General features: G+C 44.6%; 1 protein-coding gene and 1 non-coding gene across 2 annotated transcripts; both read left to right on the top strand.

Moving 5' to 3' along the window:
- The first annotated feature begins 2,178 nt into the window (after window positions 1-2,178).
- TRNAF-GAA (transfer RNA phenylalanine (anticodon GAA)) lies at window positions 2,179-2,251 on the top strand. The gene has a single exon. It is a non-coding gene; the product is annotated as a tRNA-Phe (tRNA).
- Window positions 2,252-14,660: 12,409 nt separating this feature from the next.
- Window positions 14,661-23,137, top strand: LOC131197251 (histone H2B 1/2/3/4/6-like). The gene is made up of 2 exons (XM_058181054.1): window positions 14,661-14,678; window positions 22,757-23,137. The coding sequence occupies exon 2, from the start codon at window positions 22,757-22,759 to the stop codon at window positions 23,135-23,137; it is 381 nt and encodes a 126-aa protein (XP_058037037.1). The 5' UTR covers window positions 14,661-14,678.
- The last annotated feature ends 1,141 nt before the right edge of the window (window positions 23,138-24,278 follow it).

The following is a 24,278-nucleotide window of genomic DNA, read 5'->3' as shown; positions in this document are numbered from 1 at the left end:
AATTTTGTCTTTGGTGCAGATGCTCAGTGTACATAAGGAGAATAAAACATTCATCAAGAATAAAAAGACACAACACTTAGTGATAGTCAAGGTTACTAATAAAGCTATCAAATCGTACTAGGAAACAAGTTAGTAAGTTAGTTAGGGCCGCAGTGTGGCTCAGGCTGTAAGAAGCCTGTTATTAAACACAGCTGCTTGCAATTACTGCAGGCTCGAGTCCCACCAGGCCCAAGGTTGACTCAGCCTTCCATCCTTTATAAGGTAGGTAAAATGAGGACCCAGATTGTTGGGGGGGGGCAATAAGTTGACTTTGTATATAAATATACAAATAGAATGAGACTATTGTCTTACACAATGTAAGCCGCTCTGAGTCTTCGGAGAAGAGCAGGATATAAATGTAAATTTAAAAAAAAAGTAAAAACAATATAAATTGAAAGATGCAAGCACATGGTTATAGCAATAAGCTATGTAGCATCTTTCCATGTGCTCGCTATATTTCCATAGACCAAGCACATGGAAAGAGATCGATACTAGTAAGGAGAAGAATAATAGCAGTACAGTCTTAGTAAATTTTTTGACAGTGTTGTGGGAATTGTTAAGCAGAATAATGGCATTTGGGGAAAAACTGTTGTGTCTAGTTGTTCTGGTGTGCAGTGCTCTATAGTGTCGTTTTGAGGGTAGAAGTTGAAACAATTTATATCCAAGATGTGAGGGGTCTGTAGATAGTTTCACAATTACGATGAAAAGCAGACATTTGAGCCATCCAAGTGAAGAGAATAGATACAATAAGATACATGCTATCCAGTCTCTATGGAGCCCCCACCCGCCTGCTTTGCTCACTCAGCCACCCACTTTTTCCTGGAAAGAGCTGATCTCAACTTGCTAAGCAAAACAGGATCCCGAGATCCTTTTTTAAAAAAAAATAAATAAATTTCCTCCACAAAAAACATTAAGGTAACATATAAAAAATGCATCTTTCTTGGGCTATAATTGCAATGAAAAATAAGACATTTGAGCTGTCCAGGTGAATAGAGCTAAACCAGTGATAGTCAACCTGGTCTCTACCGTCCACTAGTGGGCGTTCCAGCTTTCATGGTGGGCGGTAGGGGTTTTGTCCAATACTGAAGCACTTTCCTTATTTTTAAATTTAATTGACTTTTTAAAAAAAGTTCATAGCATTATTTAAAAACATTTTCATTAGGTTTGAAAGTTGCCAAGGTTGGAGCTCCCTGTTCTAAAGGCCGCAGCTATGCTATGCTATGCTATGCTATGCTATGCTATGCTATGCTATGCTATGCTATGCTATGCTATGCTATGCTATGCTATGCTATGCTATTCTATTCTATTCTATTCTACTCTATTCTTTCATGAACTTTCCTCCACGACCACCCCCACCCCCCCATGAATTCTGGGAGTTGAAGTCCAGGTGTCTGCCTAAGGCTGCCAAACTTGAGAAATATTTTAAGTTTTTTTTGGGAGGAGGGTCTTCTATTGGCACATTTTGCACACTCGGGATTGCAATCGGCCTCTGGACTGAATTTGCAACCTTTGTCATTTAAATCAGGGGTCTCCAACCTTGGCAACTTTAAGACTTGTGGGCTTCAATTCCCGGAATTCTGCAGCCGGTTTAGAAATTCTGGGAATTTTAGAATAGAAGAGAATTTTTTCATGGCCAAATGTGATTGGACACACGAGGAATTTGTCTGTGGTGCATAGGCTCTCAGTGTACATAAAAGAAAAGATACCTTCGTCAAGAATCATAAGGTACAACACTTAATGATAGTCATAGGGTACAAATAAGCAATCCGGAAACAATATCAATCGTAAGGAGACAAGCAACAAAGCTACAGTCGTAATTGTAGTCAATACAGAATTGAAGTCCACAAGTCTTAAAGTTGCCAAGGTTGGAGAGCCCTGGTTTAAATTGTATTCGGCGGAACGGATAAAACCAGCAGGAATTGAAACGGAGATACTATGTTTTCTACCATGGGACTCCACACTAAAAGCAACAACGTTGCAAAAGGGGACAGCGCAGTGCTACAATCCGGTTACAAAAAAAACCCCGCGTCGGTGGATCTTAAATTTTAGAGGCCTGGTTTAAAGGGAACGAATGAATGAACGTATTCAAAATGTAGCGGTTCTATCTGGAGAAAAAGAGAAGAGGAAAAAACCGCAGCCGCCGAAATAGCTCAGTTGGGAGAGCGTTAGACTGAAGATCTAAAGGTCCCTGGTTCGATCCCGGGTTTCGGCAGAAGCTTCCTTTTGATCCTTTCTCTAGAAGAAAAAAAACAAAAATCGCTCAAACAGGAATTCTCACGACATGTTCACGTTGTGATGGGCTATCTATTTTTTAAAAATGAGATATAACAACGGGCAAACCCAGCAGTTTGCATATTCAAGTACTTTGTAGAAATGCCACTTAGACTTGAATAGAATACAATAGAGAATGGAATAGGAATTGGAATTGGAATGGAATAGAATAAAACAACAGAATAGAAAATATGGAATGAAGTGGAATTGGAATTGGAATGGAATGGAATGGAATAAAAGAACAGAATAGAATAGAAAATATGGAATGGAATGGAATTGGAATTGGAATTGGAATGGAATGGAATAAAAGAACAGAACAGAATAGAAAATATGGAATGAAATGGAATTGGAATTGGAATTGGAATGGAATGGAATGGAATAAAAGAACAGAATAGAATAGAAAACATGGAATGGAATAGAATTGGAATGGAATAGGATTGAAATGGAATAGGAATGGAATGGAATAGAATAGAATAGAATTCTTTATTGGCCAAGTGTGATTGGACACACAAGGAGTTTGTCTCCGGTGCATAAGCTCTCAAAGTACATAAAAAGAAAAGAGACATTCGCTAAGAATCATAAGGGACAACACTTAATGACAGTCATAGGGCACAAATAAGCAATCGAATCATACTAGGAAACAATCAATATAAATCATAAGGATGCAGCAACAAGTTACAGTCATACAGTCATAAGTGGAAGGAGATGGGTGATAGGAACAATGACAAGATTAACAGTAGAGCAGATTTAGTAAATAGTTTGAGAGTGTTGAGGGAATTATTTGTTTAGCAGAGTGATGGCGTTTGGGGAAAAAATATTATTGGGTCTAGTTGTTCTGGTGTGCAGTGCTCTATAGCGTCATTTTGAGGGTAAGAATGGAAACAGTGTAGGTCCAGGATGCGAGTGGTCTGTAAATATACCACTTCATAGTGCTTTATAGCCCTCTCTAGGCGGTTTACAGAGTCAGCCTATTGCCCCCAACAATCTGGTCCTTGTTTTACCCACCTCGGAAGGATGGAAGGCTGAGTCAACCTGAATCATACTTTCCCAAGATGTGTTCTAAAGTTATTCTATTTGCTTGCTTCTTAACATTTGTTGTCAAGAACAAGAATGACAAAGCCAACCTTCCTCAATCAAATGATGATGTTTCCAAATATGTAATCAGAAGCAGTGGTGAAATCCAAATTTTTTTACTACTAGTTCTGTCAGCGTGGCTTGGTGGGCATGGTGTGCCTTGGTGGGTGTGGCAGGGGAAGGATACTGCAAAATCTCCATTCCCACCCAACTCTGGGGCCAGCCAGAGATGGTATTTGCCAGTTTTCTGAACTACTCAAAATTTCTGCTACCGGTTCTCCAGAAATTGTCAGAACCTGCGTAAACCTGTTCTGTGGGCGTGGCTTAATTGGTGGGCGTGGCTTGGTGGTCAGGTGAATGAATGGGCATGGCCAATAATAATAAATAATAAAAATAATAAAGTATACAAAACTTGGGAGTGCACCGGTCTACTTTAAAAATAGAGGCACCGGTCTACCAATTGCCTTTTTTTGGGAGGCACCGGTCTACCTTCTTTAAAAATAGAGGCACCGGTCTACCAGCTGCCTACAGTGCTGATCGGCTGTAGTGCGGCCCTTTGAAGCGCCGCGGCAGTCATTTAAGGCCGTTTGCAGCTATATCACCACCGAGAGCTTCAGGGACAGAGAAGAGGAACAGCGAGGTGTGGGCGGTGTGGAGGGGGGGCAGGGATTTTTGCTACCGGTTCTCCGAACTACCTGCCCCCATCACTACCGGATTGCGCGATCCGGTCCGAACCGGGAGCATTTCACCCCTGGCCCTGCTGCAACACATGCACATCTGCCTTTCCACACACCCCCACCTCTGCATGCGCACACGACCCCCTGCACATGCCCCATCCCCCCCCCTGCATGTGCACACACATCACCACCGCACACCCCACAACCCCTGTGCATGCGCAGCAGTGACCTGATGACCAGCTGGCCAGTGAGAGGCCTGCGTGCATTGGTGGTGGAACTGAACTAGGGCAATGGCTCGTGTGCCCACAGAGAGGACGCTGCGTGCTACCAGTGGCACACCTGCCATAGGTTCGCCATCAGGGCTCTAGATATTCATAGTTTTGTTTCCCAAAACATGAAAGCATTTGATAAGAATGAGGCCAATGGTTTTCCAAGTCTCCTTCAAGGTTGAACCAGTGGTGGGTTGCCCCCCCCCCCGGTTCGGACCGGTTCGCAAGAACTGGTAGTAAAACCAGCGGGGGGCTCCGCCCACCGACCTGGACATCATCAGGAAGATTTTGTGCATGTGTGCACGCAGCCCCGTTACGAACGGTAAGTAGAACCCACCCCAATGCCTAACTTCCAACTGCCTGTTCTGACCCAGCTCCTCAAACACAACAAACCCTCTGAAGTTAAATCAATGATTCTTTTATTAGGAACGCCCAGCAGCCCTGGCCAAAAGTTTATCACCTCAGGCTAACAAGTCTGTCCAGCAGGGAGACGGATAGCTGTCTGCCACATCTATTCATCTCCGTCCCCTGCCTTTTATCCCCAGAGCTGGGGCTTCTCTAGCAGTGGTGATTCTTCTGTCCCAAGGACCGGCCCATAGATTTCCACTTCTCTCCTCTCCTCTGCCTTCTGTGCATCAGGCACTGGACCCTGCTGTTCCTTCTCTTCCACATCAGCCACCTTCAGACCTGGGAGCTTTTGACTCTCCATCTGAGGGCTGACGGATGGCTCAGGCTCCGCCTCTCTCCCTCTCTCTGCCAGCTCCATTCCCTCTTACCCCTCGGAGCTCTCAGGTTGCCTTGATGCTGACACTGATTCCCATACCTCCTCCTCCTCTGTGGAGGCCGCAACACTGCCATTCTACTCTGAATAACCTAATTCACAGCATTGCTGAATTCTATTAGGGGAGAAACAACTCCCCCCACCTCAAAGCTGTTTCTTCATCCATATTATGGCCTGTATTTCTAGTCATTCAGGATATTGTGATTTAATTGGGAGAGGGCCACCGTGCAGCGGGTTGAGTGGTAAAAGGTAAAGGATTGTGTTGAGAATTTTATTCCGCTACTAGTTGCCGACTAGGGAGCAATGCTGATCTCCGTTTCGAGGCGACTGAGCCAGCGCTGTCTGAAGATATTTCCACGGCCATGTGGACATGTAGCGTTGTTACCTTCCCACTGAAATGGTACCCGTTTATCTACTTGCATATGGATGCTTTCGAACAGCTAGGTTGGCAGGAGCTGAGGTGAGGATGGGAGCTCGCCCGTCGCATGCAGCTGGGGTCTCAAACCTGGGCTTCCTGTTTTCCAGCCAACAGATAGTGGAACCAGCCTATATTTCTGCCTGTCTACTAAGACTGCTCAGTTCATTCCACAACCCTTCAATTAATTCTATCTATGGGGGAACCTAGGAAGCAAAGTTACTCCATTGTGGCAGCTACACCCCCTCCCCCCGGGTAATAGCATTTCCCCACTGATCTATAGGGTTTCCAGCCACCCTCACCTTCTGCAAGTCTCTGACAAATCTTTGCTTTGCTTGCAGGCCTGCGGAAAAGTTGAGCCCCCTTCCAATATATCGTCTTTATGGGTGCTTCGTCACTGGAGGTTTTTAAGAAGTGACTGGATAGTGACTTGTCTGAAATGGTAGAAGATCTCCTGCTTGAGCCAGAGGGCTGACTAGAAGACCTCCAAGGTCCGTTCCAGCTCTATTCTGATTGATTTTTTTTCTGATTGATTGATTTGTCTTAGATCAGGGGTGTCAAACTCGATTTCATTGAGGGCCACATCAGGGTTGTGGTTGATGTCGGAGGGCTGGCGGAGGGGAGGGCATCGTGGGCGTGGCCACAGTGGGCGTGGCACAGGACTCATGTTGTGGGCATCTGTGGGGGCCAAGTGCCAAGGCAGGACTTCCCCAAGACCCTCCCTCCCTCTCATTATAAATCTCCCTTCCTTTTCTTTTTTTTCCTCCCCCTCTTCATTCTTTCTTCTTCCTTCCCCTCTTTCCTTCTTTTTCCTTCCTACCTCTCTTCCCATTTTTCCTTCTTTTTCTTGGTGTTTCCTCTTCCCCTTTCTCCTTTCCTGTCCCTTCTTGCATGCTCAAATGCAAAAGGGGAAACATTTCTCCTTTGGTTTGGTTTTGAGTTTCTTTTGATAGGGGGTGGGGCGAGCTCCGTTTTCGTTGGCAGAGGGCTGAGGAAGGCTGTCCAGGCCAAAAATGGGGCATGTGCCCTAGGGGTGAAATCCAAAGTTTTTTTACTACTGGTTCTGTGGGCTTGGTGGGCGTGGCAGGGGAAGGATACTGCAAAATCTCCATTCCTTCCCCACTCCAGGGGGAAGGAGTCTGCAAAATCTCCATTCCCTCCCCACTCCTGGGGGAAGGATATTGCAAAATCTCCATTCCCACCCCACTCTGGGGCCAGCCAGAGGTGGCATTTTCCAGTTCTCCGAACTACTTAAAATTTCGGCTACTGGTTCTCCCAACTACTCAAAATTTCCGCTACCGGTTCTCCAAACTACTCAACATTTCCGCTACCGGTTCTCCAAACTACTCAACATTTCCGCTACCGGTTCTCCAAACTACTCAAAATTTCCACTACCAGTTCTAGAGGCACTGCGGCTCGGCCCCATGGGACAGATCTAAGCATCCACATGGCCCAAATCTGGCCCGCAGGCCTTGAGTTTGACACCCCTGTCCTAGTTACACAAAATCGCTTCTGTTTTATTGTTCCTTAAAGTACAACCCAGCCCGAGAGCCACAAAACACTGGGAGCCACAAAACCCTTCCCGTGCCTGACTATTTCTTGAGCAGCCACAAAACTACCATATGAAGTTGAATTGAACATTCTGTTTTCTTCTTAAAACTTTTCTTTTCTTAGATTTATCCATGGTTGGCCTACTGGGGCTTGAAAAGCTCAATAAATAGCCTGCCAGCGATTGTCACACATTGGCGATTGTGGCACATATTTTGAGAGACAGGGAGCCGCAGCAGAGGGAGGAAAAGAGCCACATGCGGCTCCAGAGCCACAGGTTGTTGACCCCCGTCCTAGAAGAAGGAAATATTTTGAGAACTATTAAAAAGGCAGAATATTATATTTCCCTAAAGGGAGAAATGGAGAGACATGCTCTTGGAGACAGAAAGCATCTCCCAACTTTCTTAGCCCTCAGCAATGTCAGCACTTAAGAGATGAAGAGATAGATAGCTCCATTCATAGGCAAAGCAAATACTGCAGGTAGAAATCCATTCAAGACAAGATATTTTGAAATTCCCTGCAACAAGGTCTGAACACAGGTAGGATTTGCCCTCAGCCACAATAGGAATTGCCCAACACTCTTTGAGTTGCATCACTCCCAGAAAGTTCAACCAAATGTAGCTCAGACAAACAGCTAGGATTTATACTTTGCCTATAGAGCCAGCTATGACCCCTACATAACCCCTACATGGCCCATGGGAGTCTGACAACAGCCAATAGAACACATGTTCTTGCACAGGAACAGGAAGCTCAAGTGCAAATTCCAAGAGAAGGTATTTAAAAAAACCCACAACCAAGGTGGACCTGTTCATCAATAAATGGGCCCTCTTTCCAATCAGCCTCCAGCCTCCATTTAGTCTCCAGTGCCTTTCTCCCAGCTTGGAACTGAACCAGATGGATTTTTCTTCCAATAGTATCCATGCACAGATTAAAGGGAACAAATGTATGTAATTGCAGCCCACAATCCCCCTGTTTTTAGGGAAGCTAATTAAAGAGAATAATAACAACAACAACAACAGTTGGAAGGGACCTTGGAGGTCTTCTAGTCCAACCCCCTGCCCAGGCAGGAAACCCTACACCACTTCAGACAAATAGTTATCCAACACCTTCTTAAATTTTCCAGTGTTGGAGCATTCACAACTTCTGCAGGCAAGTTGTTCCACTGTTTAATTGTTCCAACTGTCATGAAATTTCTCCTTAGTTCTAAATTGCTTCTCTCCTTGATTAGTTTCCACCCATTGCTTCTTGTCCTGCCCTCAGGTGCTCTGGAGAATAGTTTGACTCCCTCTTCTTTGTGGCAGGCCCTGAGATATTGGAACACTGCTATCATGTCCTTCTTTTCATTAAACTAGACATACCCAGTTCCTGCAACTGTTCTTCATATGTTTTAGCCTCCAATCCCCTAATCATCCTTGTTGCTCTTCTCTGCACTCTTTCTAGAGTCTCAACATCTTTTTTACATCGTGGAGGCCAAAACTGAATGCAATATTCCAAGTGCAGCCTTATTAGATTTGCATAGCAACAAAGAAACTCAGTTGAGACTCAGATAAGCTTCCTTAAAAGAACAGAAATCCCCAATGGTAAGGGGAAAAAAAATATTTATAAGACTTTAAAAAATAATTGATTGGTACGGAAGAAATGTTTAAAAGATTTTTTAAAGATCAACTGCTTTGTATGGAAGACAGATTCGAAAGATTAACTGATTGCAATTTTTCAGATGCTCTAAGGATTTTTTTATTAAAATGGCTTGTTTTATTCTGAGACGGTTTCACAGTAGTGATTAAACAAGTCTTTCCTGAAAATTGAAGGGGAAAAAAAGAAGTCCCAAGAACAATTCAACAATGAAAAAAGTAAGGTTCTACATTTAGGCAAAAAAACAAAAACAAAATGCACAGGTACCGTATATGTGGTACCTTGCTCAATAGTACTAACTATGAGAGGGATCTTGGAGTCCCAGTGGACAACCATTTAGATATGAGCCAGCCGTGTGCAGCAGCTGCCAAAAAAGCCAACACAGTTCTGGGCTGCATAAACAGAGGGATAGAATCAAGATCACGGGAAGTGTTAATACCACTTTATAATGCCTTGGTAAGGCCACACTTGGAATATTGCATTCAGTTTTGGCCTCCACGATGTAAAAAAGATGTTGAGACTCTAGAAAGAGTACAGAGAAGAGCAACAAAGATGATTAGGGGACTGGAGGATAAAACATATGAAGAACGGTTGCAGGAACTGGGTATGTCTAGTTTAATGAAAAGAAGGACTAGGGGAGACATGATAGCAGTGTTCCAATATCTCAGGGGCTGCCACAAAGAAGAGGGAGTCGGGCTGTTCTCCAAAGCACCTGAGGGCAGAACAAGAAGCAATGGGTGGAAACTGATCAAGGAAAGAAGCAACTTGGAACTAAGGAGAAATTTCCTGACAGTTAGAACAATTAATAAGTGGAATGACTTGCCTGCAGAAGTTGTGAATGCTCCAACACCGGAAATTTTTAAGAAAATGTTGGATAACAATCTGACTCAGATGGTGTAGGGTTTCCCACCTGTGCAGGGGGTTGGACTAGAAGGCTTCCAAGGTCCCTTCCAACTCTGTTGTTGTTGTTGTTGTTGTTGTTGTTGTTGTTGTTGTTGCTGCTGCTGCTGCTGTTCTTCTTCTTCTTCTTCTTCTTCTTCTTCTTCTTCTTATTATTATTATTATTATTATTATTATTATTATTATTATTATTATTATTATTATTTCAATTGAAATTTGGCTGAGCAGCACTCTTAGTTTTCCAGAGAAATATCAGACAAATATTAGTTTTCCATAGATGCTTGTTTCTTTGAATTAGCTGCGGTTTCCAAACACAACATGAAAAGGCTATTCTAGATAGCACCAAAGTGTTATCTCTTAAAGCAGGAGGTCTCCAACCTTGGAGACTTTAAAGACTTGTGGGACTTCAACTCCCAGAGTTCCCCAGTCAGCTGTGGAACTCTGGGAGTTGAAGTCCACAAGCCTTAAAGTCACCAAGGTGTGTGTGTGTGTGTATCTACACACAGACACATATATAATGTATTTTCCGGATTATAAGACACTCCTGACTATAAGACGCACCTACCTTTTTTGGTGAAGAAAACAAGAAAAAGAAATCTGCCTCCAAGTAATTTTGCCTCCTTGCAGCAAACAGCCTGCTTTGCTTTCATTTTCGTTTTCAGCATAGCTTGATTAGCAGAAGGAAAAAAAAACCCTGCTCCCAGCAATGTACCTCCTTGCAGCAAGCAGCAGAGGCCAGCGCAACAATAGCCCATGGCAATCCCTGCAGCCTGAAACAGCTAAGAGTTGGCGGACAATCAACTTGTGCTAATTAGGCTGTGCTGAAGCAGAAATGGGCCGTTTCTTCTTGTTGCTTGCTGCAAGGAGGTAAATTGCTGGGAGGCAGAGGCCAAAGGGTGGGGGCCAGTGGGTAGGAGGGGCTACATTTGGTGTATAAGACGCACCTACATTTTCACCCCCTTTTAGGGGGGAAAAAGGTGCGTCTTATACTCCAAAAAATATGGTACACACACACACACACACACACACACACACACAGAGAAAAGTTTTCCAAAGCAAGGAACATGTAAGCTGTCGTGTCCCACTCCCTCTCCAACGAAATCCGTATCAAGTGTGGCAATGAAGCCTCTGCAGCTTGTCAAATTCCTTTGAGGTTTATCAGGGCAGGCAGGAGTCCTAGTTGTGACTTCAGCGATAGCAGCAAACAAGATGAGACTTTGCTTGACTCAAGGTTGGAATGCCAAAAGCAGGTCCTTTATATAGGCTGTGGGGTGTGGCTCCATGACTCAGCATTTATCCAGACCTGCCCCTCCCTTCCTTCTGCTGGCGTCGCCTCTCAGATCTCCGGAAGTGAGGATCCTCCCACTATGAATTCTCTTCAGCTGGATCTGCTGTCAGTAATTCCAGCACGTGGCTGGCTTCCTGCTCACATGCTGTAGGAGTGAAGTTTATCAGGTTTGTTTGTTCATTCCTGGAATCCTCTCCGGGCATGGGGCCAGGGCCGGGGGCTGGAGGCATGACAGGCCGTTAATCTTCATTATCAGACTCGGAGTCTGATAATAGGCCCGGGTGGAGACGGGAGGGGCCCGGCTGAGGAGAGGAGGGAGGACGAGGCACAACATAAGCTTTTTGGAAGCAGGAGATAGAGTGGTTTGTGTAATTTAGCTTGAGTTCACACATGCTAAGAAGTCATGGTTTTGCTTTAATCAGGATCCGTTTAATGTTGTGACCTGCTTCCACATGATGGTTAAAACCAGGGGTGAAATGTTACCGGTTTGCTCCGGTTCGGGCGAACCGGTAGTGATAAAAACTACCAGCAGAACAGCAGGGAGAGGGGGGGATCCTGCTTTCTAGTGAAGCTAAATTACGCGGTACAGCTGATTCCCATCCCTCTTGATTCTACTTACCTTTCCAAGCCTGCTTTTGGCGCATACTGCGCAGGCAGCGAACCGGTAGCAAACAGATTTCACCACTGGCTAAAACCCGATGGTGCCAGGGTTAGGCTTAGCTTCCCATGGTGAACTCAGGCACTGTGGCTTAGTCAAGAACCTTGGCTGAACAAACTGTAGTTTGATATAACGTATAAAATCAGATGATAAGAATTTAAAGCTCTACACCCTTGTTTATAATTCACACGCAACATTAAACTCAAACCAAACCTTATTCTATCGAGAGTAAACCTAACAAAAATCTATGGGTTACGACGGCAATTAGGACTGGAACCGGACCGTGATCACAAAGCGCAGTGCCACAAGACCATGCTATTTAATGACAGCAATTCCGACAGCCCCAGTTGCTCTTGTTAAGCAAGGACAGCGTGACTCATTAACTGAGGACTTCCTGCAATTAACCTCTGACCACTGCTGGCTTCCCCAATGACGTCTCTTGAGAAATATTGGAAATCACAACATCACAGGACTGTGGCTTGCTGTGATCAAAATCACATGATCACAGGGATACTGCAACAGTCAGAACTCCAGAGACGAGTTGTGGATACGTACCACCGTCTTAACTTTGAATAGGTGCTGAATTAATATAACTTGAAGACTACTTGCATTATGGACCAAAATGACTTTTCATTTGAGCAACGTTTTGTTGAAGAGTAGGAGGTAGGGCAGTCTCTCAACCTTTCAGTAGGTGTTAAAGAAGCCTCCTCACCCTGTTTCGAGAATGTTATCAGACAAGTACTAAAAAAACCGAAACTGCATTTCCGCCCATGAAATTGGGAAGATACCACCACACTACTACAAGTCTAAATATAAGAGTCTTAGACCAGAAGAAGAAAAGTTGATGTCAAAGGTCAAATCAGAACAACTGGATCAAAGCTTGTCAAACTGAGACGTTTCGTTACTCATCCAAGTAACTTCTTCAGTCAAAATTTAAAAACAATAGTTAGGCAGAGAGTCAGAAAGTAGTTGGAACGTACTAACTCTTGTTACTTGGATAAGTGACTAAATGTCTCAGTTTAACCAGCTTTGATCCAGTTGCCACAATTTCACCTTCTTATATAATTGTGGCCTGGATGATCGAGTCTTCATTTACATATTGCAATACATTTTGGGGAGAAATTCCTGCAGTTGGTAGGGCAAGAATTGGTACATTCCAACAACTCTCTAATTTTTTAAAAATTTTATTTTGACTGAAGAAGTTACTTCTCAGTTTAGTTACTTCTAAACGTCTCAGTTTAACGAACTTTGGTCCAGTGGCCATGATTTACCGTATTTTTCAGAGTATAAGACGCTCTGGAGTATAAGACGCACTTAGCTTTTGGGGAGGAAAACAAGAAAAAAAAATCTGCCTCTGCCTCCCAACAATCTGCCTCCTTGCAGCAAACAACCTGGTCAGCTTCAGCACAGCCTGATTTAGCACGATCAGCTGATTGGTGGTGGGATCGGCTTCCCAGAATACTGAGAATCAGTGTTCCAGGCTGTGGGGATCGCCACCACCCATCACCACCGCTCCCTATCGCCGCCTCTACGCAGCCCATTTTCAGCCTCCGTGCATCCTGTTTTCGGCCCACCAGGCGGCAGGGATCACCGCCGCCAATCGCCAGCAAAAGGTGGTGGCGATCAGCGGCAGCAGCAATCCCCGCCGCCTGGAACAGGCAAAAAAGAGGATGCACAGAGGCCAAAAATGGGACGTGCAGAGGCCGAAAATGGGGTGCAAACAGTCTGGAACAGCTGATCCTTGGTATTCCGGAGGCCAATCAAACCGCCAATCAGCTGCTCGTGCTAAATCAGGCTGTGCTGAAGCTGACCAGGCTGTTTGCTGCAAGGAGGAAAATTGCTGGGAGGCAGAGGTCAAAGGTTGGTGGTCGGCCGGTGGGTGGGGCTTTGGCGATATTTGCTCCATAAATGCAGACATTTCCACCCACGTTTTTTGAGGGGGGGGGGAGGAAGTGCATCTTGTAGTCCAAAAAACAGGGTTAAGTGTTAAGAATCTCTATAAGGTTATGAGAAGACAGTTAATCCGGCTGTAACGAACGAATAAGGGTAAGTTTTCTTCTTCACTTGTCCTCCTGCTCTTCATCCAGTCTTAGAAGGTCATCTTCCTCTTCCACACTCATGTCTTCTCTTGGACCCAGGGGACTCTGGGAAGAAAGATCTCCAAGGGAGAGTTTCCAATCTTGAGGGATGAGGTGACGATTCCTACGGATGAACGTGAACATTTTAATGTTGGCTGGGGAAAGGTTCTTTGGGTGATCCCTTGGCCACGATGAACTGGGAGCACCGCAGAGATCTTCAGAGCATGACGAAGATGTTGGCGGGCAGCCAAAGTGGAACACGGCCACCTTGAAGAGAGCCGGCCACATCGCCATCTTCCCTTGCCAATACAGCATGGGGTCAGCATTTTCTCCAATATGGTCCACGTTGTCATGGAGATATTCTTCCATTTCCCGAAGGGCTACAGCTGCTCCCCCTTCAGAAGCCAAACTGGAGGCAGGATCACTTTTGGTGATGGCCCTCCAGCGTTTCATGGTGAACTGCCAAGCTGCTGAGCCGGGAGAGCTGCCGGAACTGGCGTTTTGGTCTTGAGAAGCACGATGGAGCGGTGAAAAGTCCGTAACTGTTCCTCCAGGAGGCACATAGGACCTGGTGGCCAAGTTAACAATGCGCTCCTTCAGCAGGGCTGCGTCGCTCAGGTCTGTCCCACCCAGCTTCATAGTTGTGATGTCTCTGAATCGGGGGTCAAGGAAGGCCGCGATCCGATACATCATATTGTCTTTTATTTCCTGCAGCTGATTGTCAGCCTCAAGGCAGTCCAACGCCTGCGTGGTCAGGCGAGCTGCGGTATTATTATTTTCTTGGTAGTATCTGGTCCTCAGTGCCCTGAGCTGTTCCTCCAAGAACCACAGGAGAGGAAGGGCTTGGCAGAGAGTGGCGTCAGGCCGAATAACCAGAGCAGTGGCATCCTCAAATGGCTTTAAGATCTCCACCAAGCACTTCATCACCTTCCAGTCTGTGGGCGCCAAGAGCAGGTGGGAACCGTCCTCGTCTTCATCCAGCATGGCTCCGATGGCTTAGCGCTGCCTATACAGGCACTCCAACATCAACAAGGTAGAGTTGGACCTCGCTTGCGGGTTCGGACCCAGAGGCTGACGCAAGCCCAAGTTGGCCTGCACTTCCAGAAGACGCCGTCGGACGGCAGCAGAGCGGCGGTAGCAGCTGCATATCCTCCTGGAAGTCTTCAGGAGACGTCTGACTTGAGCATCCCCGGCCAAAAATACTTTGGTGACCAGCTTCAGACAACGGGCCAGGCAAGGAATGTGCTTGAGGCTCAGTTCTCGCACTGCTCTTGCTGCGTTGGTCCCGCTGTCGGACACTACGCCGCCCGTCTTCAGATCGCACAGCCAATCCTGGAGGACTTCTCGCAGTTTGTGGCAGATGTCCTCTAGGGCACAGCAGCCTTCAAAGGTGCACACCGACAGAGTGGCGTGTTGCCTGGTGAGGGTCCCTGTTAACTCTGCGATCCAGTGTCCCGTCACTGACATGTACGTGGCTGTTTGCCTGTCACCCCAGGTATCTATTGTGATATGGACTGTGCGGCTGATGCTGCAGGCCACAGTTTGCCGCACGGCACGGGACACCACTTTGGATAACTCAGGAACAGCCTTGATGGCGAAGAAAGCCCGGCTAGGGATCATCCAGCAAGGCTGGGCGGTGGCCATCAGCCGACAAAATCCTTCACTCTCCACATAGGAGAAGGGCTGCATGTCCACCGCGAGCATCCATGCGGTATCAGAAGCCAACTGGATGGCTGTTGGGTGGGTGGGAGGGTAGTAGGGTTGGTTCCTCTCTTGCTGGGCAAATGGGAAGGTTGGAGGAGATGGCTCAGTGACCACCATGGGAGTGCTGTGGGACCTCTCCTTCAGGGGCATCAGCGGGGATGGAGGAACTACCGCGACGCCTGGCAGGTGAAGTCCATGGTGGACCTTCAAGTGCTTATGGAGGGCTGTGGTGCCCGGTCGGGTGCCTCCGTCCTTCCCTCTCCTCACCCGTTTCTGGCACATGCTACAAACAGCCACGCAGGGTTCCCGTGGGTCCAGCGTGAAGTAATCCCAAACAGCCGAGGTGGTTTTCTTCTGTACAGGTGGTGGGACTCCATCCGCTGTTAATACCTCCCGGTCACGACCACGCTTGGGGTGAACGGAAGCAGGGAGGTGGGTTACGGGCGTGAAGAAATGGAACAACTCCCTTCCTCCCGGAAGGATGGACCTGCCCAGTGTAGCCGTAGATGTATAGGTTGGTAGAACGGGAGGGGGAGCAGGAGTTGGAAGAACACGTAGAGGGGACAGAGACGCTATCTCGGCCACCTCTTCTTCCTCCTCCTCTTCCTCCTTTTTTAAGTAGGAAAGCATCTCGTGGACTTCAGAAGGGCGGCGCTGCTTCATCGTCATTGGGACAGAAGGGGTGGGTGAAAAGCTGCCCAGGTCAGCAGTGTTCACCTCTTCCTCTTCCTCCTCTTCTTTTTCCTTCCAGTAGGAGAACAGGTCAGGGACTGAGGATGGGCAAGGTTTCTCTTCTTTCATCCCAGGTGGTAAAGAACCAACAGGAGCAACCACCACGGCCAAAGGCTCGCCTGATCCGCCTCTTTCCATCGCATGAGGGAAAGGCGACCGCTGAAGGGAGGCAGGTAGAACCCTCCTGTTGAAGGCTGCAAGTTGGAGTCGTCTCCCCCGGTCATACCATGGCATCACAGTGGAATCCTGCAATGGGGAAAAAAAAAACGGGAATATTTATGTTTCCGCAGCCTCAAAAGCCAACCATTTTCCATATCAGGAAGAAGGGAAAAATCGTTCTAACTTTACAGGTTCATCTCGATCGATACACGATCCCAATGGAGCCCAAAATTATTTACGTTGCTAAGCGAGACAGTCGTTAAAGTGAGTTTTGGCAATACATTGTACAATGTAACGCAAGTAGTCCTCGCATCATGGCCATAACGGAGCCCAACATGTACGTCGCTAAGGAAAACCTTTCTTTCTTTCTTTTTTTTTAATTTTTATTTTCCATTTTTCCAATTTACATAACAATAAACATTTTTAACAGTACTGTGTCATGTGTCTTTTACAGTCATGTATATTTATTTCTATACATTTTTGTTTCTCTGTTCTAATCTCTTATACCACTTATCCCACACCTCATAAAATTCTGTTTCTTCCTTGCCTTTCATTTCTAATGTTAGCTTATACATCTCGGCGCATTCTAATATCTTATGTATAATCATCTCATTGGCTGGTATATTTTCAAGTTTCCACCACTGAGCATAAACAATTCGTGCTGCTGTTACTATGTGTAAAATGATAATATTGGAGTTGCTTCTTTATCCTTTGATTAATTATTCCTAATAAAAATAATTCAGCTTTAAATTCCATTTGTTGTTTCCTGTAACCATCTCGTTATCTGTTCCCCATATTTCTTTGCTTTGGGGCAATCCCACCACATGTGACAAAATGTTCCATTTACACTTCCATATTTATGTACATTTTGGCCAATCTCGCCGGTGGGGAAACCTTTCTTAAAGTGAGTTTTGCCCCTTTTCCACCAATATTTTGTTTTTTGCCACAATTATTAAAAGGGAATCGTTGCGGTCGTTAAATTAGGAACATGGTTGTTAAGTGAATGTGTCTTTCCCCCCCCCCCCCGCCATTGACTTTGCTCGTCAGAAGGTAGCAAACGGTGACGCAGGAGCCCTGGGACAGTACAACCGTCATAAATATGAGTCGGTTGCCAAGCATCCAAATTTTGATCACGGGGCCGTGTGGGGATGCTATGCAAATAGTCGTAAGTGTGGGACACGGCGGTATGTCACTTTTTTCAATGCCGTTTTGACTTTGAACGGTGACTAAACAAATGATCATAAGTCGAGGACTACCTACACAGTTGAAAAGCTTAGTCTACTGTTGGGGTGAATGCAATCCTTTTCCTGTAGATCTTCTACAGAAGCTAACCCAGATCTGCTACAAGATCACCCCGCGGTTCTTAGCTTCTAGCATCAGTCACTCTTGGTCATGCTGGCTAAGCTCCGCAATGTCATTATAGGTAGTCCTCAACTTACAACAGTTCATTTAGTGACCGTTCAAAGATATGCCACTGAAAAAAATGACTTACGACCGTTTTTCACAGTTGCAACTTTTGTAAGCATCCCCAAGATCACGTGATCAAAATTCAGATGCTTGGCCACTGGTTCATACTTACGACTGTTGCTGCATCCTGGGGGGGGATGTGTCATATGACCCATAGTTGTTAAGTGAATCACTGCAGTTGTTAAGTTAGCAACCCGGTCGTTAAGTGAATCTGGCTTCCCCATTGACTTTGCTCGACAGGAGGTGGCAAAAGTCGATCCCATGATGCCGGGGACCCGGCAACCGTCATAAATATGAGTCAGTTGCCAGGCGGCTGAGTCTGTGGCTCAGACTGCTAACACAGTCTGTTATTAACAGCAGCTGCCTGCAATTACTGCAGGTTCTAGTCCCACCAGGCCCAAGGTTGACTCAGCCTTCCATCCTTTATAAGGTAGGTAAAATGAGGACCCAGATTGTTGGGGGCAATAAGTTGACTTTGTATATAAATATACAAATAGAATGAAGACTATTGCTAACATAGTGTAAGCTGCCCTGAGTCTTTGGAGAAGGGCGGGATATAAATACAATAATAATAATAATAATAATAATTTTGAGCACGTGACCACGGGGATACCGCAGCGGTCCTAAGTGTGAAAAACGGTCATAAGTCCCATTTTTCAATGCTGTCGGAACTTGGAACGGTCACTACACGAATGGTCGAAAGTTGAGGGCTACCTGCACATCAAAAGATGCTAAAATATGCTAATCACATGAAACAAGGAGAAAAGAAACAGAATAATTAAATCTTTATTCTGGTTTAAAGATGCCAGGCATTCAAGTCATTCCTGCCGGGTCTCCTCTTAAGGGAAAAAAAGAACGATCCTCAGAATGACACAAGTTGAATAATAATAATAATAATAATAATAATAATAATAAGAATAAGAATAATAATAATAATAATAATAATAATAATAGTAATAATAATAATAATAATAATAATAATAATAATAATAATAAGAAGAAGAAGAAGAAGAAGAAGAAGAAGAAGAAGCAGAAGAAGCAGAAGAAGAAGAAGAAGAAGAAGAAGAAGAAGAAGAAGAAGAAGAAGAAGAAGAAGAAGAAGAAGAAGAAGAAGGATGTATTTTTGAATGTTCAGTTGACCGAGTTTCATTTTTAATGAATAAAGGAAATAATGATGCTGGCGGTTGAATGAATTTCACATTTAATGAATAAAAGAGATGATGATGATGATAATAATAATCAACCAATAAATTATTATTACTATTATTACAAAAAAACTGCGCTGCTTGGAACATTGTACATCTTAAGAAGGTACTTGGTTGATACCTAGGATGCTGGCAGCAACCAATATAAGCCATTAGCACCAGTCAATGGTATCTGTATACAAAGTGTAAAATAATAATACGCAATAATAATATACGTGGTTGATACATAGGATGCTGGCAGTTATTATTATTATTATTATTATTTATTATATTTGTATACCACCCATCTCCCGAAGGACTCAGGGCGGTTCACAGTCAAAAAAACAGCAGAAAACATATAATACATAAAAAACAGCTAAAAGAATAGATAGTTAAGTTCAATTGATGCTCTAAGTTTTAAATACAAATTTAAAATTTACAAATTTAAAATTTAAAATTCAGTTGACTGAATTTCATGTTTAATGAATAAAAGAGATAATGATAATAATGATAATGATAATTATCATAATTAATAATTATCATAAATAATATATTATTATTATTATTATTATTAATAATAATAATAATAATAATAATAATAATAATAATAATAATAATTACTACTACTACTAGTACTACTAGTACTACTACTATTATTATGGTACTTGGTTGATACCTAGGATGCTGGCAGCAACCCGTAACAACCATCAGCACCAGTCAATGGTATTTGTGATGCATTTTTGAATGTTCAGTTGAGTGAGTTTCATGTTTAATGAATAAAGTTAATAATAATAACAACAACAACAATGTTGAGTTGACTGAGTTTCACGTTTAATGAATAAAGCATACAATAATAACAACAAAATAACAAACAACAAAATAATGACAATAATGATGAGAATCATAATGATCGTAACAAAGAAACCACAAAACTGATAATGGCAATAATGATAACGAAGATAATAATGGTGATGATAATAACAACAAAACAACAATGACAATGATAATGATAGTAATAATAACAAAACAACCAACCAAATGATAATGTCAGTAATGATAATGAAGATAATAAAACAACAAACAAAACAATAATGACAATTAATGTCAATAATTATTGACATTAATGACAATAATGATAATAAAACAACAAACAACAATAATGATGATGATGATGATGATGATGATGATAATAATAATAACAAGATAGAATCCTCAAATAAGGCGAGGGGGACTCACCCCCACCGCAAAATGGATATCAGCTCCGTCCAAAACAAAAAACAAAAAAACCCCCCAACCCTTCCCCGCTTCTCAATCTCCGCCACACCCTGAGCCGGGATGCTCCGAGGCAACGATTTCCCCCCCCCGGTCCGCGAACGCGCGAGACGCCACCTCGCCTTGCGCAGGAGGGTGGGCGAAGGCCGCCCACGCGCGCCTCCCGCGGAGCCCAAAGCGGTCGGGCGGTCGGGCACGCGCTTAAAGGGATAACAATGAATATTGGATGGAGGGATGGAGGGAAGGGACGGGGTGGAAGAGACGGCGGGGGTGGGGGGGAGAAGAAACACAGCCCCGCGGGAGGAAAACACGGGATTTTGATCCACCGGATGGATCAAAAAATTGCCTTACCTTTTAAAAGAAGAAAATTATATATTTATATAGGTAGGTAGGTAGGTAGGAAGGTGGGTAAGTAGGTGGGGGGGGGTAAGTAGGTAGGAGGGTGGGTAGATAGGTGGGTAAGTAGGTAGGTAGGTGGGTAAGTAGGTGGGGGGGGGGGTGGATTGGTAAGTAGGTGGGTGGGTAGGTAGATAGGTGGGTAAGTACATAGGTGGGTGGATGGGTAAGTAGGTAGGTAGGTGAGTAAGTAGGTGGGTGGGTGGGTGTGAAAGTGGGGGGGGGGGAGGAAAGGTGGGTGGATGGGTAAGTAAGTTGGGTGGTAAGTAGATAGGTAGGTTGATGGGTAAGTAGGTAGTTTGGTAAGTAGGTGGGTGGATGGGTAGGTGTGAAAGTGGATGGGTGGGAGGATAGGTGGGTGGATTGGTAAGTAAGTTGGGTGGTAAGTAGATAGGTAGGTTGATGGGTAAGTAGGTTGGTGAGTAAGTAGGTGGGTGGGTGGGGGGATAGGTGGGGGGATGAGTGGGTGTGAAAGTGGATGGGTGGGAGGATAGGTGGGGGATGGGTAAGTAGGTAGGTTGGTAAGTAGGTGGGTGGATGGGTAGGTGAGTAGGCAGGTGGGAGGATAGGTGGGTGGATGGGTAAGTAAGTAGATAGGTGGGTGGATGGGTAGGTGGGTGGGAAAGTAGGTAGGTGGGTGGATGGATGGGTAAGTAGGTAGGTGGGTAGGTGGATGGGTTGGTGGATGGATAAGTACGTGGGTGGGTGGGTGGGTAGGTAGAGGGGCTCTTCCTTGAGCAGCGGGTTGGGCTAGTAGTCCTCCTAGGTCCCTTCCAACTCTTTATTATTCTTTCCGTCCTGCCCTTTCCCAGGATCCCAGTTCGGTGATCTCTTTTGATGTAACCCTAATCCAGGATTGGTGAGATGTCCTTTCTCTTAATACTGTGTATTGGAGACTAATGGATTTCAGGGCGGGAGAAAGAGGGAGGCGAAACGGCTCTTTCTAACCAAGGGTTAATGGCCTCCGGACGGTGGGCTGGAAGAAGGAAGACCGTGGAACCTGCCAGCAGCAACTTTCATCGTTCACAGCTCGGCTGCGGCTGATGGGAGCCAGAATCCAACCCAGGCGAGACGGCATTTTCGATTGGAGAAGACTGCTATGCAGGAAAAGCTGCACGTATTTCTCATTAGGTTGAAGAAGAGGGTTAAGAGAATTCCGAGGTTCTGGTTCATTGCAATAGAATAGAATAGGAATAAGAAATAGAAATAGAAAAATAGAAATAGAAAAGGAAATATAGAAATAGAAAAATAGGAATAGAAAGAAATATAGAAATAGAAAAATAGAAATAGAATAGGGAATAGAATGGAATATAGAATAGATTGGAATAGAATAGGAATAAGAAATAGAAAAATAGGAATAGAAATAGAATAGGGAATAGAATGGAATATAGAATATAAAATATAGAATGGAATGGAATAGGAAGAAGAAACAGAAAAAGAAATAGAAAAATAGAAATAGAAAAGGAATAAAAAATAGAAATAGAAAAATAGAAAAACAGAAATAGAATAGGGAATAGAATGGAATATAGAATATAAAATATTGGAATAGAATAGAATAGAATAGAATAGAATAGAATAACAGAGTTGGAAGGGACCTTGGAGGTCTTCTAGTCCAACCCCCTCCTTAGGCAGGAAACCCAACCCATTTCAGACATATGGTTATCCAATCTCTTCTTTAATGCTTCCCATGTTGGAGTACCCACAACTTCTGGAGGCAAGTTCAACACACCACAACTTCAAGCTGTTCAACTGATTGTTCTAAACTGTCAAGAGAAGAAATTTCAGGGATTGGATTCTGTTCCTTTCTTCAACGGATTCCCTCGGGGCAGAGGAAATGCACGCGTTTATTTGTTTCCCCCCCCCCCAAAAAAAAAGAAAATCGGATCGGAACGGCTTTAAAACGAAAGTTTCAGCTCCCATTGGAACCGAACCGCCGCGGGCGGCTTGGTTCATTTGGCGCTTCGTGGTTGACGCCTCCCTCCCGTAAGCGCCCCGAGAAGAAATGCGCTAACGACGCGCGGACCAATCACCTCGCCGAGTTTGAATCCCGCTCATTTGCATACTTGGCGCGCGGGACCGTGACCTCTGGGCCAATGACAGCGCTGCGCTTCGGCGGGCGAACCCGTCGGCTGGCCTATAAATACCGCAGCTTCGGCTTCGCCGCCACACTTTTCTGAGGTGGGGGAGTAAGAAAGACGGGAAGTTGCTGAAGATGCCTGAACCGGCTAAATCCGCTCCTGCGCCCAAGAAGGGCTCCAAGAAAGCCATCACCAAGACCCAGAAGAAAGGGGACAAGAAGCGCAAGAAGAGCCGCAAGGAGAGCTACTCTATCTACGTCTACAAGGTGCTGAAGCAGGTCCATCCCGACACCGGCATCTCCTCCAAGGCCATGAGCATCATGAACTCCTTCGTCAACGACATCTTTGAGCGCATCGCGGCTGAGGCTTCCCGCCTGGCTCACTACAACAAGCGCTCCACCATCACCTCCCGGGAGATCCAGACGGCCGTCCGCCTCCTGCTGCCCGGAGAGCTGGCCAAGCACGCCGTCTCCGAGGGCACCAAGGCCGTCACCAAATATACCAGCTCCAAGTAAAAGGTGCTCGAGACGTCAAAGTCTCCTTCGCCTCCAGACCCAAAGGCTCTTTTAAGAGCCACCCACTTTCTCAACGGAAAGAGCTGTTCTCTTTGGCTTTTTTTTTACTTTAGGTGAAAAAATAATGATATGGTGATATGCATACATATACATATATACATACACACACACACACACACGCACACATATATATATAAAATAAAGGGAACACCTACCCAACACAATGTACTGTATTTAATAAGAATATTTCATTCCTTCAGATCTAGGATGTCTTGCAGTATAAATAATAAAGGGAACACAAATACTGTAAGACATCTTAGATCTGAAGGAATGAAATATTAAATACAGTACATTGTTGGGAAGGTGTTTCCTTTGTTTTTTTGAGCAGTGTATACAATATTCGGGTTTTTCCCCCCCCCCGTGTAAGGTTGAGAGTATCTTGGCGATGTTTCGATGTTTCACTCATCATCTTCAGGCTGGTTTTTTCTTCTATGTGTCAAACCAAAACAATTTTATTTCCACATAAAATTAAATCCAAATAACACTGCGTCAGATGAAGTGGAATTAAAGCCAAACAGACAGGATTTTTTTGTTTTTTAGGTAACCACACTTCTTCTTGAGGCCAGAAAAGAAGCAAGAGAAATTGGTTTGGAGAAACCGAAATGGTTTCAAATTGGTTGAAGATACAGAGTATTCACAACAATTAGGACTTCCATTTTAAATTAAGATTTTCTGCTGTCTTTGGTGGGTTTTTATTCTTCCTGGCTGATAAAAAAAAGTCCATCCGCTTCCATTTTTTCCCCCCTTTTGTCTTGGGGAGCCTTCCCTCCCTAAATCCTTGCAACACACAAACTGGTATTTAGTGAGCACAATCTTTTCATGCACAAAAGTTATCAAATTGGCTGGGTATGTAGCAAAAAATGTTCCTCCAAACTGTGCTGCCCTAAGGCTTGGTTCTCCCTCTTTAAAAGAGGGGTGGATGGGTGTGTAGGAAGTCTGCTTGGTTTGTTTAAAGTCGCTTAGAATTTTTTTTTCACCCCCCTGTGTCAGGATTTGGTTTTTGCAGCACCCTGCAAATCCTCCGATGCTCTTCCTTATTCAGTCATGAAATCCAAAACATGTTCTTCTTCGTTGGCTTCAT

The sequence above is a fragment of the Ahaetulla prasina genome, chromosome 4 (genome assembly GCF_028640845.1).
Source record: "Ahaetulla prasina isolate Xishuangbanna chromosome 4, ASM2864084v1, whole genome shotgun sequence".
Classification (NCBI taxonomy): domain Eukaryota; kingdom Metazoa; phylum Chordata; class Lepidosauria; order Squamata; family Colubridae; genus Ahaetulla; species Ahaetulla prasina.
Note: the sequence above shows the minus strand (reverse complement) of the source record. Positions and strands in the feature narration are given on the sequence as shown.

Bases quoted from the DNA above. Each gene is read 5' to 3' on its own strand.
- LOC131197251 (XM_058181054.1), top strand. From the start codon at position 22,757: ATGCCTGAACCGGCTAAATCCGCTCCTGCGCCCAAGAAGGGCTCCAAG.